This window comes from Buceros rhinoceros, unplaced genomic scaffold, assembly GCF_000710305.1.
Source record: "Buceros rhinoceros silvestris isolate BGI_N320 unplaced genomic scaffold, ASM71030v1 scaffold14575, whole genome shotgun sequence".
Lineage (NCBI taxonomy): Eukaryota > Metazoa > Chordata > Aves > Bucerotiformes > Bucerotidae > Buceros > Buceros rhinoceros.
This window is the reverse complement of record NW_010411267.1, coordinates 13,097-33,020: the sequence shown is the minus strand read 5'-3', so window position 1 is coordinate 33,020 and position 19,924 is coordinate 13,097. Positions and strand designations below refer to the sequence as shown.

Below are 19,924 nucleotides of genomic sequence, written 5' to 3'. Positions count from 1 at the left end.
CTTTCCCTTTCCTTCCATTTTTTTTTCATTTTCTTCCTTTTGCTGACTGTAGAAAATCTGTCCTAGCCTGGTGAGTAGAGGCTTCCATTAGGCTGACCACCTATATCTTACCCATTCTGTTCAGACGCTGTGCATTTCCATTGATTTAAGGATTAGTAAAAGCACACTTTCTAGACCAATAAATTTGGTGGGAATTTCTAAATTTGAGGTACCAGAATTAGTGTTCATGCCAAAGTTGCCTCTAAAATAGGCATTTGCCCTGATTTGCAGGCTGTTTAATATTTGTTTTTATAGTGGAGTAAAAAACCCCAGCTATTGGCTAATAAATGTTGTCTTCTCATTTTATAAATTAGAAAAGCCGGCCGTTCTGTCTACAAATACTCATTCTCTTGTAGTGAAACATCACATTCATGCAGGGGTTTTTAGTGCATTTATAAACTCAATCACCTTAAATCCAGTTAATTAAAACGAGAATTAAAGAAAAAGAGTCAGATGGGAAATGCACTTGCATGGCTTCACTGAAAATGCATTTTCGTCATTGCACAGAGAAACAATTTATAGAAAGAAGTAAAATCCTCGTCAGGATATAAATTTCTTATGATACCTATTGCAAGAATGCGACATGGTAGCATTTGAAAGAAATTCTATGAGACTTAAAATGAGGCATCTCTCTTAGCGTGTCATCACAATCACTTTTTCCCTAATCACTTTACCATTTTGCACTTTTGCATTTTATGCGTGACACTGATTGCACAGGTTACACTGAACCTAATTTTCTGCACTATATGATTTTAAAAAAATTATGTTAAGAACTGCTCAGATGACATAAAGTATACTGTAAATCTCCTGCTCTATTTTTTAGTGTTTTAGGCATGAGCTGCATTAAACTGAAGTTTAGTCTATGCCTGAACTGACCCACGTTGCTTATGTGACCCTTTGTTTTCCTTTGAACATTACAAGTTTAGCTTCTTTTTCATTGCCTTAAAATGTAGTCATGGAAAGCTAATTTGGAACATTTCTTTTCCTTGTTGTGAATCAGAAATCTGGAGCTTTGACAGGTGTGCCAATTTCTGGGGTAAGTCCTACTTCAACTCAGATTCTGATGAGAACCTGATACTGTATGAATGTATCTTCATTGGAAAAAGCTTTAAGATGAGTGAATCCTGCTAGAAATTAAGTTGTTAAACATGTTAAACATGAAGTAAACTTTTGAATTTGAATTATTAATTGATTGGATTCCTCATCATTAAGTTAAGGTCCGGCTGTGGAAATGCAGCTGACAGCTTTAATGCATATGTGTAGTGCTGTTGGAAACTTTGGATCTCTAAGTAAGTGAGTAACATTACAAAATGGAAGCAATCTCTGCTTTATATATAGAAGGACTTCAGTATATGTATAATCCAGAAATGTTTGGCAGATTCAGCTTTTTCCAATACAAAACACAGAAAGATAGTAAATTTTAATTTTTATTTCTTTAAATTGTTCACCATAAGTAGCATGACACCTTTCATTGGTAATTCTTACAAAGGGAAGAGTATTAAAAAGCAGGTTGTCTCTATAGATTTTCCCTCACTTTAAATGACCTGTGTGCTCCTAACAGATTGGAGTTGTAGTTAAATATATATTCACATTCCTTATTCATGAATGTGATTCATGTTCAGACATTTGCTTAAAAATATCTCTTTTCAGTGCTTGGGTGACCAGTCTGCTGCTCTTGTTGGGCAAATGTGTTTTCAAGATGGGCAGGCAAAAAATACGTAAGTTATGGAAGTTAGAAGATAAACACACTGTTCTGTTTTGAATTTAGTGTGGTGTTCTCTTTCAAGCTAACTGTCAAGTCATTGTGTAGTTACCTTGTAACTGCAGCTCTACCTTTTGACTGTTCACATACAAAGTAAACAGTGTCCTGACTTTTATATAAAATAGTTAAGATATTAAAGTCACATGGTTTGTGAGGTGTATTTTGGAACAAAGTCACTGTGAGGAAATATAACTGTGTGAGAGGAGGTTTTTCATTTTAAAATCCTCCAAAACAGTTAAAATCAAATTAAAACAGTTGCAGTATCATTTAAATTGTGACTTACTTAAACAAATACAGGCCATGTGAGTTAATTGCGTAGGCTTGAATGACAGAAACCCACAAGCACTGCTAGATGGGAAAGATTTGTTTCCGTTGCAGTGCTTAGTTTTGCTTCTGTGTCTAGCTCAGTGTGGAGGTTTTTTTCGATTTCTTAGCCTCTTAGAGTCCCTTGTTTAAAAAAGCTAAATCAATGTTAAATCAGGCAACTGGTGTAATAAACATCCATTTGAGAAAAAGCTCTCTGCTTAAATGACTTACTGTTCCATTTACAACTGTGTGCTTAACTGAGCGTGTAGGTACATACACACTATCGGTCTTTCACAGATTTAATTACACATTAATCTATACTTGCTGCTAATTAACCTACGTTTAATCTTTTTTTATTTATACACAAATGTAATGGTTAATGGCCTTGTATTTTAGTAAAACAAACATGGTTCTAAGTAATAATGTCACAAAGTAATTTTATAAGGAATACTTTATAACACAAGAGACCTTCTGAAAAAAAACAAAAGGTAAGAGAGATTTTTTTTTTAACCTCTTTTAGTTATTGCCTTGCCCTTATATAACTAAGGCCTCAGTACTATTTTAAGCTATTAATTTTCAGAGTATTAGGGAACTCACAGTTTCTTAGAATAAGTTATAAGGAATTTGTATTCCTTTTATTAAACTGTGTCCTTCTGTGTGTATGTATGCACACGTATAAGTGATGTGGTCTTCAAATGAGAAACATGCCATTTTTAGTAACTTTTGAACTAGAAAACCTTCTTTGTGACAGAAACAAAGTTTCTTAAATTTTCCCCTTTAAAAGCTTGAATTTAATATTGTGAAATATTTATTTTATAAAGTAGCTTTCATAATCAGCTTAATTGAAGTAGGTAAACACTCTCACCAAAGAGGAATTCACACTTTATTTTCAGCCATAGCTGGTCCTTGTTCAAGTGTTATGCAAGAAATAGCCAGAGAAGTGTGGGGTTAGGTTTTTCAGCTGCAGGCTGCATTTAAATCAGCTTTTTGAGGATGATTTTATTATCAGTTGATGCCTTCAAGGAGCAAAAAGTGGTGTCTTGATTCTCCACAAGGGAGTCATGGATTTATGTAGTGACAAGTTATCCTTTAAGCATCCTGGTTTTAACTTTCCTTTGCTTTCATGCTAGGTATGGAACAGGGTGTTTCTTGCTGTACAATACAGGTCAGAAGGTCAGTTGCATTTTTAAGTTGTTCACTTTTTTTTTTTTTTACAATCCAAGTACAACTATATATTACTAAAGGTAAGGAAAAGCGCATACTGACATCTGAAAGAATAGGAAGTAATAATTTATTCAAGTTGTTTCAGTAAGACTCCACTTCCTAGTCCCCTTAATTTTCCAAAGAGAACTTTTTGTAGCAAGTTTCTTGTGCTTCCCTTGTACGTTTCTTACCCTCACTGACAACTTCTGAGTGTTGTGTTACTTAACCACATGCTTTTCTCCTTGTCTTGGCTATTTCATTTCTTCCTTTCATTTTCTCCCATTGTTTTGTAGATGTCACTGAATAAATATTGCAAAGCTTTCGCTTTGTTCTCATTCACATCTCCGTCTAAAGACCTCCAATTCTGTGCTGTTAGGAGACTGGAAAGATCAGCAGCTTGTGGAAACAAGAATTAACACCAGAGATCTGAGGGTTCTTAGTTGTTAATTTAGAATGACTGATAATTTACTTTGTTTAAACTTTCCATATTTCTTTTTTTTTCCACTGAAGGCTTTGTCTCTTTATTATAATTTGATTATTTTTATTTAAATATTTTCTGCCTCTGTTCATGCTTTACCTTTTCTTTTCCCTTTCCCCATTTAGTCTGTGTTTTCTGAGCATGGCCTTCTAACAACAATAGCTTACAAACTGGGCAGAGACAAACCTGTTTATTATGCGCTAGAGGTAAGTCCAGCAATTTCTTCTTTTTTGTAGTGACACGTGTTCTTGTTTACTTCTGTTTTCTAATGTCCTTTCGTTACCTTTAGTTGCATGGAAATCAAAGTAGCTTTGTATTACAGCTTGTGTGCCTCAAGGCTTGTGTGTGGTTTTGGTTATCCCTATCCCTATCCCTATCTCCAATCTGTATCACGTAATCTCATAAAAATATTTCTACATTGCATCATTTATATTTTCAGGGCATGATGGCTAAAATACTTTTTCTGTTACACAGCCTTTCAAATCTTTAATAAATGTTATAGATAAATAAAATTTAAAAAATATACAAAAATTTGGTTTAAAAAAGTGAAAAAAATTACTAGTGCTTCAGTTATCCTCTCATAAGAAAAGTCATGTTTTTTATTTCATTCTGATGGATTTTACTTCTAACTTTTAAAAATGTGAATCAAATTCCTGGGACAAGAATCCTCTAACAACTGAGGGTTTTTTACCTGTTAAGACTTAGGTGTTTACTTCCAGAATTTAGTTCCTCAGTTTTCCACACAACTCTGAGGGCATCCAAATTCTGTAGAAAATTTGATTTTTACTTTAACTTCAAGGTTCACTGTTCTGAAGCGTTGCCTCTGAAGCACAGATCAGCTGAGCACCTATTTGGCAGTAACACTTTGTCAGGAATAACAGTAGTTATTCTTTCATTCTGTTCCTTAGTGGGCTTGATCTAATAGTTATTCTCAAAACACACATCCTGAATTCTCTGTGGCTATTGAGCTTTGAGGAAAGCCTGTGTTTTCCATGTGAAACAAAGACAACACAAGACTTTCTTCACTGAGAGAATAGATTGTGGCTTACAGTACTTTACTAGGCTGTGGGAGGCTATGTTCATTTCCTTTTTCTTCCCTAAGGAAAGTTCATCTTGCATTTACCATGCTCTGACAGACTTTGGGGTTTTCTTTTTATGCAGGTGTGTGAGAGGTTTGTTTTATTTTTAACCCGTGTTCTGAAAGCACAGAAAGAACGGGAACTCTCTTGAGTGATTTGTATTGCTGAAACGTGCATGTGTACTTTGCCTCTTCCTCATCTCTAAGTCTTTAATGATATTGTCTGAAGAAATGGCTTCAACAGAAGATACTAAGTGTCTTTTCTCCTGTATCCACGCTAGAATCATCTGTAATCTCCTGGTTAAGATACTTCCCAGAGATGAAAAAAAATGTGGATTCAGCTTTTTCCTTTAATCAAACATATATGTTGTAACTGTAAGCTGGTTAGAAAACTCCCCTGCTCCTTCTAGCAATGGCTTTGAATAAAAATATAATGCTGCTCCCATTTTACTTGAAACTTAGTCTAGTAGACTTGAGACTGTCTAGACTGACTGTAGAGAAATCCATTTGAACTTTGGAATGAGATGGGAGCCATGACATTCATCTATGATATGATGGAGCATTCATGGCCCTTTGCTGAGGAACACAGCAATTTTGCTGGCAAAGGCAAGTGCCTAAATTTTCTGTTGTATTTAGACTCTAGGCATAATCAGTCTTGTTTTTTAAAATCAAAGCGTAAAAATCTTACCTTGTCAGAAAAAGAAGGCTGAAGCTACTGACCTCATAACTGTATATTCAGAAGAAGACCTAAATTAGAGAGACGGAAAACTGCTTAGGAAATGTTATGGTAACTCCCTCCCATGGAAAAAAATCATGCAATATGCACCTTTTCTCCATGGAGCCTGTCTAAACAGGCTGCCATTTTTACATGGCAGACTCCAGCTACTAAGAAACTTGTGGTTTGGTTGTGAGCATTTTTGGGAGTGCTTTATACTGTGACTGTAAACCTGCAACTGGAGACCAGAGCTACACCTCCGCTCCACTCTTGTGAAAAGGAACTTCAGACTACCTGTTGTTGTCTCCTAACGTAATTTTGTTTCCTTCAGGGATCTGTTGCAATAGCTGGTGCTGTTGTTCGTTGGCTGAGGGACAATCTAGGTATTGTTAAGACTTCACAGGATGTTGGTGAGTATTCACAATTTGGAGCTGTTCATTTTTTTAAAATTTTCTTTTCCAATATCTTATCGTCTCTAATGTTGAATATTCAAAATATGCATGTAGAGAAAAGCTGGAAGACACATATATTTTGTGGTGTTTTAGCAACTTGTTTTGAATCCATGAAATCACTGTTTATTGGTACAGCAATACAACCTTTGAAATCAATTGTCAGCTTTTTTTCTGTTGCAGTCTGTACTTTTTAGTAGTTTCCCTAGTAAGCAGATATTCAGGAAGATACTATACTTACACTGTGTTTCCTCGTTTCCTACAATATTGAATTTCCCAGAGCCAAGAGTATTTAAGTCTCTGTTAAAAAAGCCAGATCGTATTTGATCCTAAACCTACATATTTATTCCTGTCATCACCATGAGAACCTGAGGCCCTACATATGCGACGATTTATGTGGAAGGCTTCATATCCATTGAGTTAGGGACCTCAGTTTGCGAAGCTGCCTAAAGGACTCGTGGAGGATAGTAATCTGTTTTGGCTATGAATTCAGTTATCCTTGAGCATTTGGGTAGCTGATATTTTCTGTTTGAGCTGAACTGAAACAAGCTGTTGTGTGACATTTTATAAGAAACCAGGAATATATCAAACTTTGAAAAAGGAGAAAAATGTCAGAAGCATTCCAGTGTAACAGTTTGGAAGTGACTGATTTAATGAGATTTAAGAATTAAAAACCAATTCATTGTGTATTTCTAATGATTTGATATCTTATTCAAAGGTGGAAAAATTTATAATTTAGTTTTATGTGAAACTTCAAAGATTAAGCAAACCCTTAAAACATCAGTCTGTTTCTCTGTAAGAAAGCTGTGCAGATCAAACAGAAGAATGTAAAGTACTGTCACATGAATTGTTGAAACACTACAGTACCTATTGGCTTCACAAGTTTGACCAGACCTTTGGGAAGGTTTGAGTTTCAAGAACTTTAATCCTGTCAGTGTTGTTAAAGTCATGTGGGACTCTCTTCCTGTTCGCCTCTTCCTGTTTCCCTGAACATATTCTCCCTTCACTCCTTTTGTAAGGAAGTGGAGTCTATATGAAAATACCATTTTAAAATACCATTTTAAAATACCATTTTAAAATGGTATTTTTGAATAAGATTTCCTGCTCCTTTTCTCTGCTGCCATGCTTCTCTCATCAATGCAAACAGAAGAAATTTACAAAAGCAGAAAAACCACTTTCTTGTCATAGGAAGGAACTGCATATTAGCATGACTTCCTTTACAGTTTTAGGTGTTTCAATATAATTATAAGAATTACAAATATGTTAATATTGGGGAGTTCAGATATCCAAGGTTATTACTCAGATACTAGGAAGCTTCAGATTTCCTTGTAGCTGGCCTTGTGATTGTCTGTGTAAGGTGAGACTACAGAACTCTAAATCCATTTGAAAGTAATGGGAATTTAGTTCTTGGTCTTGACCCGTTTTCACTTGCTTGCCTTGGCTTAAACGAAAGTGTGACCTGTTGGACTTCTTTGAAGGTGGCATTCTTTACCCAAAGATACCCTTTGAAAATGTCACAGAATCTGTTAGAATACAAATTTAGGTTTGGTTTTTGTTTTTTCATTTTACATTTTCCACAACTTCCTATTCATATTGTTGCCCCATAGTCATGTTGTTGTGAATGGACAACTCGTTAATGAGAAGCAGAGTGCCAGAGTTAGTTGTAGTTTCTAATTCTATCTGGCTTGATTAAATTTTTGTAGCTACCTAACATATTCTTAATATTTTCCCTATTTAAATAATAACACCTTTAAATGTCATATTTAAGTGTTTCACAGTTGTGAAAAACTAAGTAAAGACTATTTGCGTGTGTGCATTAGAAAAACTGGCTGCGGAAGCGGGGACTTCTTACGGCTGCTACTTTGTGCCAGCTTTTTCAGGACTGTATGCACCATACTGGGAACCCAGTGCGAGGGGGTAAGTATCTGACTAAACGCTGCATTTGCAGGGAGATTTAATGATCTTACAAATACTATCACTAGTCCTTCCAGGTATGTGAAATTGTTCTTTTTGTTCTTTTTTTGTGTTTGGATACATCATTCTGTGATATATTCAAGCAACTACTGTTTCTCTTTTTGTATTTAATCTGTTCAGAACAACAATTGCTACTGGAAGAAAAAGAAGGATTAGCTAGTTCAGCTACTCACCCTTCTATCCCTACCCCCTCAAAAAAAATGGGCTGGAGGCAGGGAAAATATTTGAGCTGGGTTGTGTGTTTCAGAGGGCAGTACAAGATAGTTTTATCATTCTGGCTACTAACAGGGCCAGCTTTGTTTCTTCACACATTTCTGGTTCTGAGAAGATTTTCATCTCTGCAGTTCAGAGTACTTCGACAGAACTCAGCTTACTCATGGTTAGATGTAGCATAATTTCCATATCCAAAAACTGTCTTTGAAGGTGCAGGAGTAACTAATGATCAGAACAAATCTGAAAACAGTTTTAACATTTAGAGCAGAGCACTGATCCAGCTGGGCTTTTCCTTAAGAACTGAAAGCACTAGAGAACTTACTAAGTTTTTAGTGATAGATGATACTAATTTTTAAAGAAAAATTGGCCTAAATCGTGCATTTCCTTTTCTTAAAGGAATTCGTGTGTGTTTGTGTGTATGGGTGAATATGCATCCATCTGCAGGCAGATTGGCAATAAAATTTTAATTTATGGCAATTGTATTGATGGACACTGAAAGCATATTTGTCAGGAAAACAGGCATGAGATGGTTTAGATTTAAAAGCTTTCTAACATTAAAAAGCAGTGCTCATACAATGGAACTGAATGAGCTTTAAATTACAGGGCCTTGGTCTGAAGTTAGTGTATGAATGGTAAAGAAGTATGTTCTAACTGTTTGGGTTTTTTTCCTCTTCAACAGTATTATCTGTGGCCTTACTCAGTTTACAAATAAAAACCACATCGCCTTTGCTGCACTAGAAGCGGTCTGCTTTCAAACACGAGAGGTAAAGGCAGATTGGGTCCTAAATTCATTGTAAATTAGTATGATATCAGGGACTGTAGCTCTTCAGGAAGAGAGAGGATTGAAAAGATTTACTGAATGTCAATTATATGCTTTATATTGTACTGGGAATATATTCTTCTCCTTATGTGGTGCTAATGTTGAAAAATTGTTCCTGTGGGCTCAGGTACAATGATGTGTCTAGACAGTACATTATATTGACGTGGCAGCTCTTTATCAGCACTTGAAATAAGGTGAACATCTTTTGTGTATATTTTGAGAGGCAGAACACAAAAACATTAAAATGACAAGGCCAGTGCCACAACTAAAAGATGCGGGAGTGTAAGGACTACATTTTCTGTTGTCTTTTGTGACAGAGATGGATTGTGTTGCTTCTGGAACACAAGAATAAAACTGAGTTTAAAGTAGCACCCAGCTAGAACCGTGTGAGTGGAGGAAAGCAGCTTGCTGTTTCTGTAGTCACATAGAGTAGAGTAAAAAGTACCTGAGGGAAAAAACAGACAGAAATTTCACCTAGCTTTTGAAGCTATGCTAACAGCCTCTGAGTCCTCATAAAGTCATGAAGCAGCTTGGAGGTAGAATATATTTATGGTTCTGGGACTAGAAGTCAGGGTAAAGTTACAGGGAACTGAACTGATAGTCTAGTTTGTTTGGGTTTTTTTTGTTGTTTGCTCCTCTATTCCCTTATCTCTCCTCCCATCCATTCCCTCTCATGTGACAGCTCAATGAACTTTCCAGCAGGAAATTATCCCTCTTTTTGATGCACTGTTTTTTGGCTGGATTAACAACCTCAGCTGCCTCGCAGAGGAGCGTAGCAAATGTCAGAATGAGAGATGGGGAATATGGCTGGGAGAAAGAAAGAAAGAAAGGAGTAAAGCTCTCAGACTGAGTGAGGGTGAAGTTAACTGGCTGGTCAGATCTAGTACTTCCTCATGCTTTAGTCAGTGTGCTTTTACGCAATGACGGGAGTGCCTGATCAGGTCTCTGGACATGTTTAAACGAACAGGTTAAATCCTAGTGACACAGATAAAATACATGTACATTTTTCAAAGATACATTTTTAGTTCTGTCTTATCAGAATCTTTTGTTTTATTCCCAGTTAAAAATGAAGTCTTTGTATCCTTCAGGAAAACCCTAAAATTTCATGTTCATTGGAGTTTTTGCTTGTTTTGTTGTGCTATCCAGTCCTTCTAAGTCTATATTCCTTGTTATCCTAAAAGCTCCTTCCAGGTGCAGACAGGTGACACTTGTATTTTCTTCCAGAAGGCATTATGGAAAAACAAGCAAATTTTCAATTCTAAGAGCTGCACAGTGCTGTCACATTAGACAAAACTTAGCTACTTGAGTACCTTGCTCTTCATCCAACCTCAGTGCAATAGAGATAGCAGCAGCATGGTCATGATTTGTTTTGTTCCTTTATTCCTTCCTGATTTCTAGCATTCTTTTCATATTTTTGATCTCCACTGAGTGCATAGTATGATCCAACATGCTGTTGCACAGTGGTACACAAAGCCAGAGCCTCCAACAGTACGTGCCTGTGAAGATGAGATTATGAGGCACTGCTGCAGTTCTGAACGGCGTAAAAGGCAGGTGAAATCAGCACAGACAAATGTAAAGTGTGAAGGAAGTGGTGGGGAGCAGTACGAGCTTAGTACTGCCAGCAAACTTTGCTGCTGTGCCGTGAATCCTCTTTTCCAGGTTGTTCCTAATGTACTGAGCAGTGCAGGCCCATGGGCAGATGCTGCCACCATGAAAACTGGCCTTTTACCTTCTAATTTTAAACCATTATTTATCCCGCAGTATTTCGTTAGTTCCTTTAAAGACTTTCTGGTGAGGGACCTTGCTGACTTACTTTCTGGGAACTGGTAGAATCTACTAGACAACTCTCTCTGTATAGTTTTTACTACCTTACAAATCTACTTTTTTGTTGTTCTTTTTTAAAAAGAGACGTTGACTTTTCCCAGTAAGGATTGAATACTTTGTGAACTACAGAACATCACAGGATGAGTTATAGGGGGTTTTTTTGGGGGGGTGTTATGGTCTATATTGCTTTGTCATTTACAGCTGACAAAGCACACCTCTTTTTTGTTCAAATAAATCGAAAAATGGTAAAGAGAAAATCATTCTGCACTAGTTCCTGCCTAACTTTGTCAACAAAAATTATGCACTAACCTTCAAGAATGTAAATGAGACATTTAATTGACTGCTTTTACAAAACCCTAGCAAACCCACTATTCTGCATTTAATAGTTGTTTGTAGTAAACCCTCTAAAAAGCATATTGCTAGGTATGAGGGAAATTAAATACTCTAGTCTTAGTTAATTATCCCTACCAAACACTTTTAGCACTTTAAATTTATTTTCATCTGTCTACTGTGCCCAAAAGGAAACATATTTACAAAAGATTACACTAACATTTTATTTTTGCAGTCTATCTTGTGTAATGTAAAATTCTCAATTTTCAACATTAATTGAACGTATTTCAAGAGGCTGCTTTTTTCAAAACAGTTCAACATTCAGCAGTTCCTAGTGAAGTGTATTCCAGATTGCCAGCTCAAACATTTTAATTTTTCAAATCATTTAATGACTCCAATTTCAGGAATTGTGTAAACAAACTGTTACCAACTAAAGGACTCTATTTAGTATTACTTCTTCCTTTGTTAGCTTTGATAAATGTTGTAGTCTTCATCAGCTTTCTTCAAAATTATTCTTCTCACACCATATAAGCATACCACATAGGGTAGATGTAGAGCATCAGAGGACAAGTATCTCGTACACTAGGATTTCTGTAATAAATAGAATGCATTTGCTGTGTATTAAACAAAACTATATTGTCACTACCTCTCTTTTACCCTTTTGATATATAGGGGAGAGGAATTATCTACTGAAGAGTCTTTCAGCAAATGCTGAATTATCAGTGTTTTACACTCAGGAGGGTGTAATTGATTTCTCTGCAATTGAATCATAACATATATTACTTAAGATTTTAGATGCCATGAACAAGGACTGTGGGATACCACTAAGTCAGTTACAAGTAGATGGAGGAATGACCAATAACAAAATCCTCATGCAACTCCAATCAGACATTCTCTGTATTCCAGTAGGTAAGATGAAATTACAGCTGCTATTTTCTTTTTAAAGCTGAAAACATCATTGGTTTGTAAGGGCTAATGAGGACAAATTGGATGTCTTGCTTTGTTGTTGTTGCTGGTCTTTTGCTACTGCTTGAGAATGTTGGGGTTTTTTCTCAGAAAAACATTTTAGATTTTGCATCAAGTTTTGAGTTTCACTTTCATAGAGAATCACTGACTTATTTCTTGCATTGAAATATTTCAGCGCTATGGTGATATTGAACTTTATAAAGTTGTTGTATCAATTTCTAAACATCTAACAGTTTTAGAATCAGTGAAATTAACACTCCCCTGCAACATGTTGGCCTTGAGAATCTTGCTCTGAGATAAATCAGAACTTTGCATCTCCACTGCTCGTGTTTTGCTCTTGTATTTCAGCAAACAGGAAATACCTTTTGTTTTTTGTTCTCTTTGCTTGCCCAAACCTTTGATTTCATTTACGGTGTAAAAGAAGACCCACGAAACAGTGTCCATTCTGTTTCCTTTCACAGCAGCAATGAAGGGAATAGACATTACAATAAAAGTGAGAATCTTGCAACCAGTTTTCTTGGCTCACATATGAAATACAAAGCCAAATGGGGTTGTTCTGTCTGAGACAAATGAATGTTTACAATACCTTTATTCTGATCCAACAGCAATGCAGCCATTTTTTAAATGATTGAGTAGCACCACTTTCACAGAAGCCCCCTAGAATAATAAACAGTTTTTTTAGCTTTTGAAGGATGTGTTTCAATACACTAAAGCTTTTTAAAGGCCTCATTTGAAATGTGGAGCATTTCAGCATCAGTGAAAAGGGTACATCTTTTACTGAAGACATGTTTTAACACTTGTAAGCAGATACCAAGTGGTTGAGTATTGTAAGCTATACATTAGCATTCTTAAGGATGAAGGGTGTTACTGAGTAACATCAGGATATTATGCATCTTCATCTGTACAGAAGACTTATAATTTGCTTCATAAATGTAGTGATCTTGCCTAATATGCAGCTTCTAGAAAACCATTTAGAAAAACATTGTGTTGTCTCATGCATAAATGTAAGACACTTCAGTGGAAGATATTATAGCTTGCCTTTAATAATACATAATACACAAGGCTCATACTATCACTGCAGATACATAGTCAGCAGATAGGAGGATATGATCAATAAAATCAGATTCAAAGGATCCTCTGTTTGAAGCGAAGAAGCAGGAAGTTCTAGAGTTAATGGAGAAAATTTACCATTGACATCTTAGGGGTGGGATGGTCTTCTACAGCATCTGTGGAAGGCAAATGAGCTAGGAAGTACAGGTGTGTAGTCTCTTTTAAGATGCCTTTTCTAAATGTAAATGCTTATAATAACACAATTCCTAGAGCATGGGAACAAGACTGATAACTTAGCCAGGGATCACTGCTTTGAGGAGGGAGGGAGAAGACCAAAAAAAATTGTTTTATTAACAGGACGCTCTAAGGAAATTGATGTTTGAGGTCAGCAGCCCTGCTGTTGATATGAAAATGGGCAATTGCATGATGCAGTCTTGAAGGAAGGAGTGATCTGATATATTTCAAAGACTTGAATGAGTCATAGGTGAAGTTCCCCTCATAACCATGTGAATGGCAATAAAATGAGGTTTGCAGTTGGTAAACTTAAAGGAAGCATGTAGAAGTTGTAGAAAATATATATCATTCTAGATACACATATATATCTTTAATTCTGATATCATCAAGATGACTTTCATTAAAAATCTTCATGGCCTTCTCTGTGATTTACTTCAGTAAAGCCATCAATGCCTGAAACAACAGCTCTAGGAGCTGCAATGGCAGCAGGAGCTGCAGATGGAGTTGGAATTTGGAGTCTGAATCCTGGAGATTTGACAGCAGTGACATGTGAACGATTTGAACCGCAGATAAACCCAGAGGGTAAAACCCTTTCATATTCATAACCCTTTCATAAGAAGTTACGAACTTAATATTTTATGTCCAACAAATCAGCTTTTTTCTTTGTTGCAGACTAACACACTGATATAAAAACAGCTATAGGTGAATATTCTCACAGGTGTTGAAGATCAGCTTTGGAGTGTCTGGTTTAGAGAAAAGTGTATTTCACTTGCTGTTTTGTCCATTTATTGACTAGTAAGATTGGAAAATGTTTAAAACAACGTATTAATGGGAGTGTGTTACAGTTTTTTATTTCCTTCCTTTTGAAAGAAGCTTGGCACTGGACATTGCAGTTAGTAGATTTTGATTTATAACAAGTAAAATCAAACAAATCTTGAAAGGTTTTTTCTGAGAAAGATGTCTCCTAAAGCTCCTGTGGATTTGTGAGTTTTCACAGATATAGAGGGACAGAATGACTATTTTGGGGAGACTTTTCTTTTGGCTTTAAAAAGCCTGTATTAATCATTGGTTTTAGCTAACTGCCTTTTTCATTGGTTCTTAGGTGCTTCTAGTGATGGAAAGCATGTGCTCGGCATAATTAATCCATATGCAATTCAAATGCATTTTTGTCTTTTCAATTATGTCTTAATTTTTGGCACAAAATTTTGTCTTACCATTTTGATTACAATTACTGCTATAATCCCTCCTTCAAGGCGGTATTTTCAACACTGAAGGGCTTCTACATGAATAACAATTGGTTAATTTTGTCCTACTTGTAAATCTTTTTATTGGTGAACATGCAGAAAATTATTTGTTGGGTTTATTTCTCCTTACTGTGCATAACTGTGGGGTTCTAGGTTGTTTTGGTTTGATTTGGTTTTATGTATTCAAACCCGCATTTTATAATACTTGTTCTGTGCAAACAAACTATACTGTGCAAAAGAGTGGCAAGCTAGTATTGTAGTGTTTGCTTCTTAAATACTTGCAGTCGTATTCATATGCATTGAGAGGCTTTTCCGTTTGCTGATTTCTCCATTTCAGAAAGTGAATTTCGCTATGCCAGGTGGAAGAAAGCTGTGATGAAATCTATGGGCTGGGAGGTATCTGAAGCTTCTTCAAATGGTAAATCAGAAATTAATGCAGGTCAAGGATTATTAATTAGCCAGTTAGCCTAGGTAGTTAATCCTGAGTTTAGTGACCTTTTCTGTTCATGCCATCTCCAGACTATTCCAATGATTTAAAAAATATTACTTTAAATTGCTGTGGAAACAAAGCAGGGAAATAGATAAATCTTCCTTTTGAAAGGAGGGTACAAGCAACATCTTATAGGGCTCTAAAAACAGAGGACTTGAAATCAAGACTAACTGCACATTTTGCAAATTTTGCAGAACAGCATTGTTTTACAAAAGAAAAATAATCTTACCTATAAGAGGAGATTCTAAAGACAGCGCAGGGATTTTGTAAACATTCTTATACTATAACCTCACATGGCAAAGGAGAAAAGTTTCATCCTGTGATTTTTCTTGCTTTATTGTTACCTTTATTATTTGCTGTGGAGAAAGGAGGGATTGATAGCCACAGCAAAATCTGTTTGAACCATGAAAGCTAAGAGAAAGAAGTTATCATAAAGTGAAGAATTGCACAGACCTATTGTTCACACACAGAGAATGTTGAAAAACTATTAAGAGACTGAACAAGATCTTTCTTTTGAAGTAGGGGGCTTTTCATCTGTCAGGTTGGAATTAAATAGGGGGGTTTTATGTCATCTGTAATCAATAATTTGAATTTTTATTTCTACACTATTTCAGGATAGGTTTTTAGTCCAGAACCATCCTACAACCCATCGTTTATGGGCTTTATCTTCATCTCGTTTCCCTTTTGTTGAAAAAACTGTTAGAATGAAAAGTATTAAGTAAAGAATCCTCAAAATGTAAACTTACCCCACAATCCACAGTTGCAGCCCTCAAGCTGCATGGTCTGTTGCTTTATTGTTGAAAGCTAAAATTTTCCTTTTACCATCCTATATGTTGGCGTAAGTGTTCTATTTAACACCATGGTTATACAAACAATTCTGTCAAGGCTATTCAGAAGGAAAATAGGCATGAGTAACAAGATTCCCTTTCAGTATTGTCTGTTATGATTTAGTAGCCTTACATCTAAATTCTTTGTTATGTCTTCTAAAATTCCAAGGACTCAATGCATATCTTACTTACGTGCCTTACTTCCTTTTGAAGGATAGAAAATTCTTCCTTTGGAAGGATAGAAAATAAAACTGGATCTTGTTCTTCAGCTCATATGAAAGGGGATATGTTTATCAAAACTTACCCTCAGTGATTATCTGGTTTTACACTGGCAGCAGAAATGTTCATTTCCTTAGTTCTTGCTTTGAAACTGCCTTCTGTCTGCTAGGAGTATTTATGGTTGAAGATTACTAGAAATGGGCTCAACCTAGATAATGCTGACAGTGGGATTTGGGCTTGAACTCTTGTATTGAGAGCCTGTTTTGAATTACTGTGGGGGTTATGCATAATCTTTTTTAGTTTTTCTGCAAATGTCAGTACATTTGTTACTTTTTGCTGTTCATAAGATTTTTAACACATATATTACAATTTATATATATAATTCTCTTTTGTTTTGCTTGACTGGAAACACCCTACCCTGGATGACATCAGGTGACTCTAGTATCTTCTGTAGTCTGCCTTTGGGGTTTTTTATTATGAGTAGCATGATAATGTTAATCGGAGCAAAGTACATCTCAGGTTAGTTATTCTTCGAACTAGATCACTTTTAAAGGCTATCTACTCTAGTTTTCATGTTGAGTTGTTTGTATTCCATCTGTTTATTTTTAGCCAAAGTGACTGATGCTTTCTGTTATTCATGCACACGTGTGTTTGAGGGTGTAAATTAGCCATACGGTACCTATGGGAACCAAGTGAATGCCACCTCAAATTCATCCTCATGTGCCATGAAATCCATAGCTGTTAGACACAGATGCACATGAAACCTTGAACCCTCCCCTCCCTTTGTCTAACTACGCAGACTGTGCACAGTTTATAAAAGGGGTATAGACGGGAGCAGCCTAGCAGAATTTTGCATTGCCTGCATGACAGCGTGCGCTGCGGTTAGAATAACGTTCCATCCTTTATCCTGTGTTTCTTTTCTCATAAGGTGTAAAATTATTTTGAGGGAATTGTTTCAATAAAGTGTAGACTTCTCTTCTGTTGACGAAAGGCTTCGTGCACCCCTTTCATTTTTCTGTTCCCCTTGGAACTACTGTATGGTTAGAAATCTTCATCTACTGAATCTATAGAATAATCTTTTTTGTACTTTTGTGTAAAGAGAAGAGACCCTAAAAGGCCTATCTGCAATACCGTGGAAAGGGACTGTGTGCATATGCAATGAAGATGCATCATCAGGCTATTAATGTATGTTTTGTTTTAAAAGAAAGTTCTTAATATGGATGACAGTGTTAGTTAATTATGCCAGAAGTAAGCCATTTCCTTAAGATATTCTTATGGTAAGAAAAAGAAGTTAATATGGCGATGTCATTTTTTCTTTTTGGTTGTTTCATAATTTCATTCCAAAGAAAATACTTTACAGTATAATCATTGTTACTGCTTAGTAAGCTTTTTGGGGGTGGTAGTTTAGTTTTCTTTCTTTTGGTTTTGGCGGGGTGGGCGGGAATTGTTAAAGACAATTGAGGACTCTAGCATGGTGTGTTTGTGTTTTGTGTCCACTGATTCAGCCTGAATTAACTATTCAATTGTAATTTTCCTTGCATGGAAGAGACTGTCTGAGCTTGTAGGAGAACTAAAATCAAACTAAACAAATGCTAGGCAAAAATTGAACTGAACCAGTATTTTGACATTGATTTACTAACTCTGGCATGTATCTGTGAATGAGAACAATATTGATTATGAAGAATAAAATAAAAACAGTTGTGAATAAGTGGATAAATTTTTAACAAGCTGAACTAAGTTTTGTTTGGAGTTTTTAAACAAAGAAAAGCTTAATTCCAAAGCTTAATTCCAGTCCAAGGTCCTTTCTACATGGAGAATACCTAAAAAAATATGGAGATCAATGTTAAGTGGGCAGATAAGCAACTTAAATTCTGGGTTTAATGCTTTTAAAAAGCAACTAATCAATAACTTGCATATAAATATCTAAACTTGCACTACTGGAACTCTTAAAAAAGGTGGGTTTTTTTCTCCCTTCCCTAAGCTTGTCAGTGCCTTTCTGACCCACAAGTGGAAAACATACTCAATCTCGTGATGTCTAAAAAGGAATAACATCAGCGATGCTACGTACAGGTTGCAGTTTTGCTCAGGTGTGTGTTAGGGTAGAACATGATATGCAGAATTTGTGTTGCTGATTGGAGCAGGGCTGCTTCCCCCTGCTTCCCCTTTACTCTGCTACACATTCTTTTGCTTTAAAAAGCCAGAACTAGCTGACCGGATTTTCAGTCTAATTCAATACAGGAACTCTGTTAGTTAATTTCTTACATTTTATCTTTTACTGAAACAGTGGAACCCCAATGCAGTCATCAGTATAGTAGGTTTGAGGATTGAATCTACAGAGGATTGAATTCATCCTTCATGTGCTGAAACAGCAGTTACATCTCGCATGGCAACAGTGCTGTTGTTGAGCGTGTCTCTGTGGGGCAGGGCCGTGGTTTTATAACTTCTGAAATGCAAAGGAAAAGTCTGCCATGGCAGAATAGAGGACATTAATATGGCAAAACCCCATTTATGGCACTGCTAAACTAACTGCCTTTTCATGCAACACCCGATGACTGAATATGAAGAACAATACTGTATTTATTTCATTATATTGTTTCCTAAGTTCATTAAAATCAGGTCAGTTACTTGTACCTTATTTTATGATCTTCATTCTTCTCTCCCAGGGGAGAAAGGGCCAACATTTTGTTTTATTTCACTATTAAAGGAAGTTGTGTGTAGTGTCTGGTGTCCTTATGCTAAGATTCTGTTTTGTTTTTCATACTACCCTTGTATGTGGACATCTGAGAGATTGCAACTTACTCTGTAGCTGTACTTTTTTGGTGCTGGGAGTTATCCGAAAGTGACACTACATTTTATTAGACTCAAATTTAAATGAATGCCTTTGCATGCTTAAATTAGCACCTCCTCAAGTGAGATATAAATGAGGATTGGCTGTATATGGGATCATACTTGACATCTGGAGTATAAAGTTCTTTGACGTTATTCTCACAGATTAAGGTGTCTGTGCTGGTAGTAATACTGTATTCTTCCTGCTTGAATACCCTTTGGGTTGTTATTTTAAATTGTGTTTTTCATTTTTAGTTTCTTGTCTTATGACAGTTACTGTCAGATTGCATGCGAATTTACATAGAGGGACCACTTTGCAGTTCTGCAAGTTGATTGCACTTATATTTTCCAAATTTCTGAAAGCGGAGCTCATATTCAGGAAAAAGCAAGCTTAGAGTACCTTTCTTCAATTCTTTTACTTGTTAAAAATTTACCCATCTTAATAGCGTGGTCTTGTCCCTCCTACTATCTGCACATCCCACACACTTAAGTGTTGGTTTATCTGGTGTCACAAGATACATCTAATTTATAGTTGCATTAATTGGAAACAAAAGATGGTTACACTGAATTCTTCTTTATAGAGTATTATTAATGTTTTAGAGTAAATTCTATGTTACTAATGTATGTTCTTTCTTATTTAAGGTTCCGGTAAATGAGACTACTTAGTGGACTCTCTGGATGCACCTGAATTTTTTTGTTCTGTTTTGTTTTGTTGTCTGAAGAGATTCCAACACCAATGTGATTATACTACTTGCGTGACTAATTCCATTCATAAATCCATCTGTTGCCAGTCCCTGAATAACCTCTCAGTGGTACACTGAAACTTAAGTCTCCATCCCTTTGTTACTCTGCTCCCTTCCCCATGAATTCAAACTGC

At 36.0% G+C, this 19,924-nt stretch overlaps 1 protein-coding gene across 1 annotated transcript in view; it reads left to right on the top strand.

Annotated features, from left to right (window-relative positions):
• The window catches only part of GK (glycerol kinase), a 26,821-nt gene extending 7,001 nt beyond the window's left edge, over positions 1-19,820 (top strand). The window contains exons 9-20 of the mRNA XM_010135956.1: positions 53-70; positions 1,040-1,075; positions 1,690-1,757; positions 3,238-3,280; positions 3,914-3,994; positions 5,913-5,991; positions 7,851-7,947; positions 8,897-8,981; positions 11,980-12,100; positions 13,880-14,023; positions 15,023-15,103; positions 19,690-19,820. Of these exons, the coding sequence (XP_010134258.1) occupies positions 53-70; positions 1,040-1,075; positions 1,690-1,757; positions 3,238-3,280; positions 3,914-3,994; positions 5,913-5,991; positions 7,851-7,947; positions 8,897-8,981; positions 11,980-12,100; positions 13,880-14,023; positions 15,023-15,103; positions 19,690-19,703 (867 nt within the window). The 3' untranslated portion in view covers positions 19,704-19,820. The remainder of the gene's footprint in view (positions 1-52; positions 71-1,039; positions 1,076-1,689; positions 1,758-3,237; positions 3,281-3,913; positions 3,995-5,912; positions 5,992-7,850; positions 7,948-8,896; positions 8,982-11,979; positions 12,101-13,879; positions 14,024-15,022; positions 15,104-19,689) is intronic.
• The last annotated feature ends 104 nt before the right edge of the window (positions 19,821-19,924 follow it).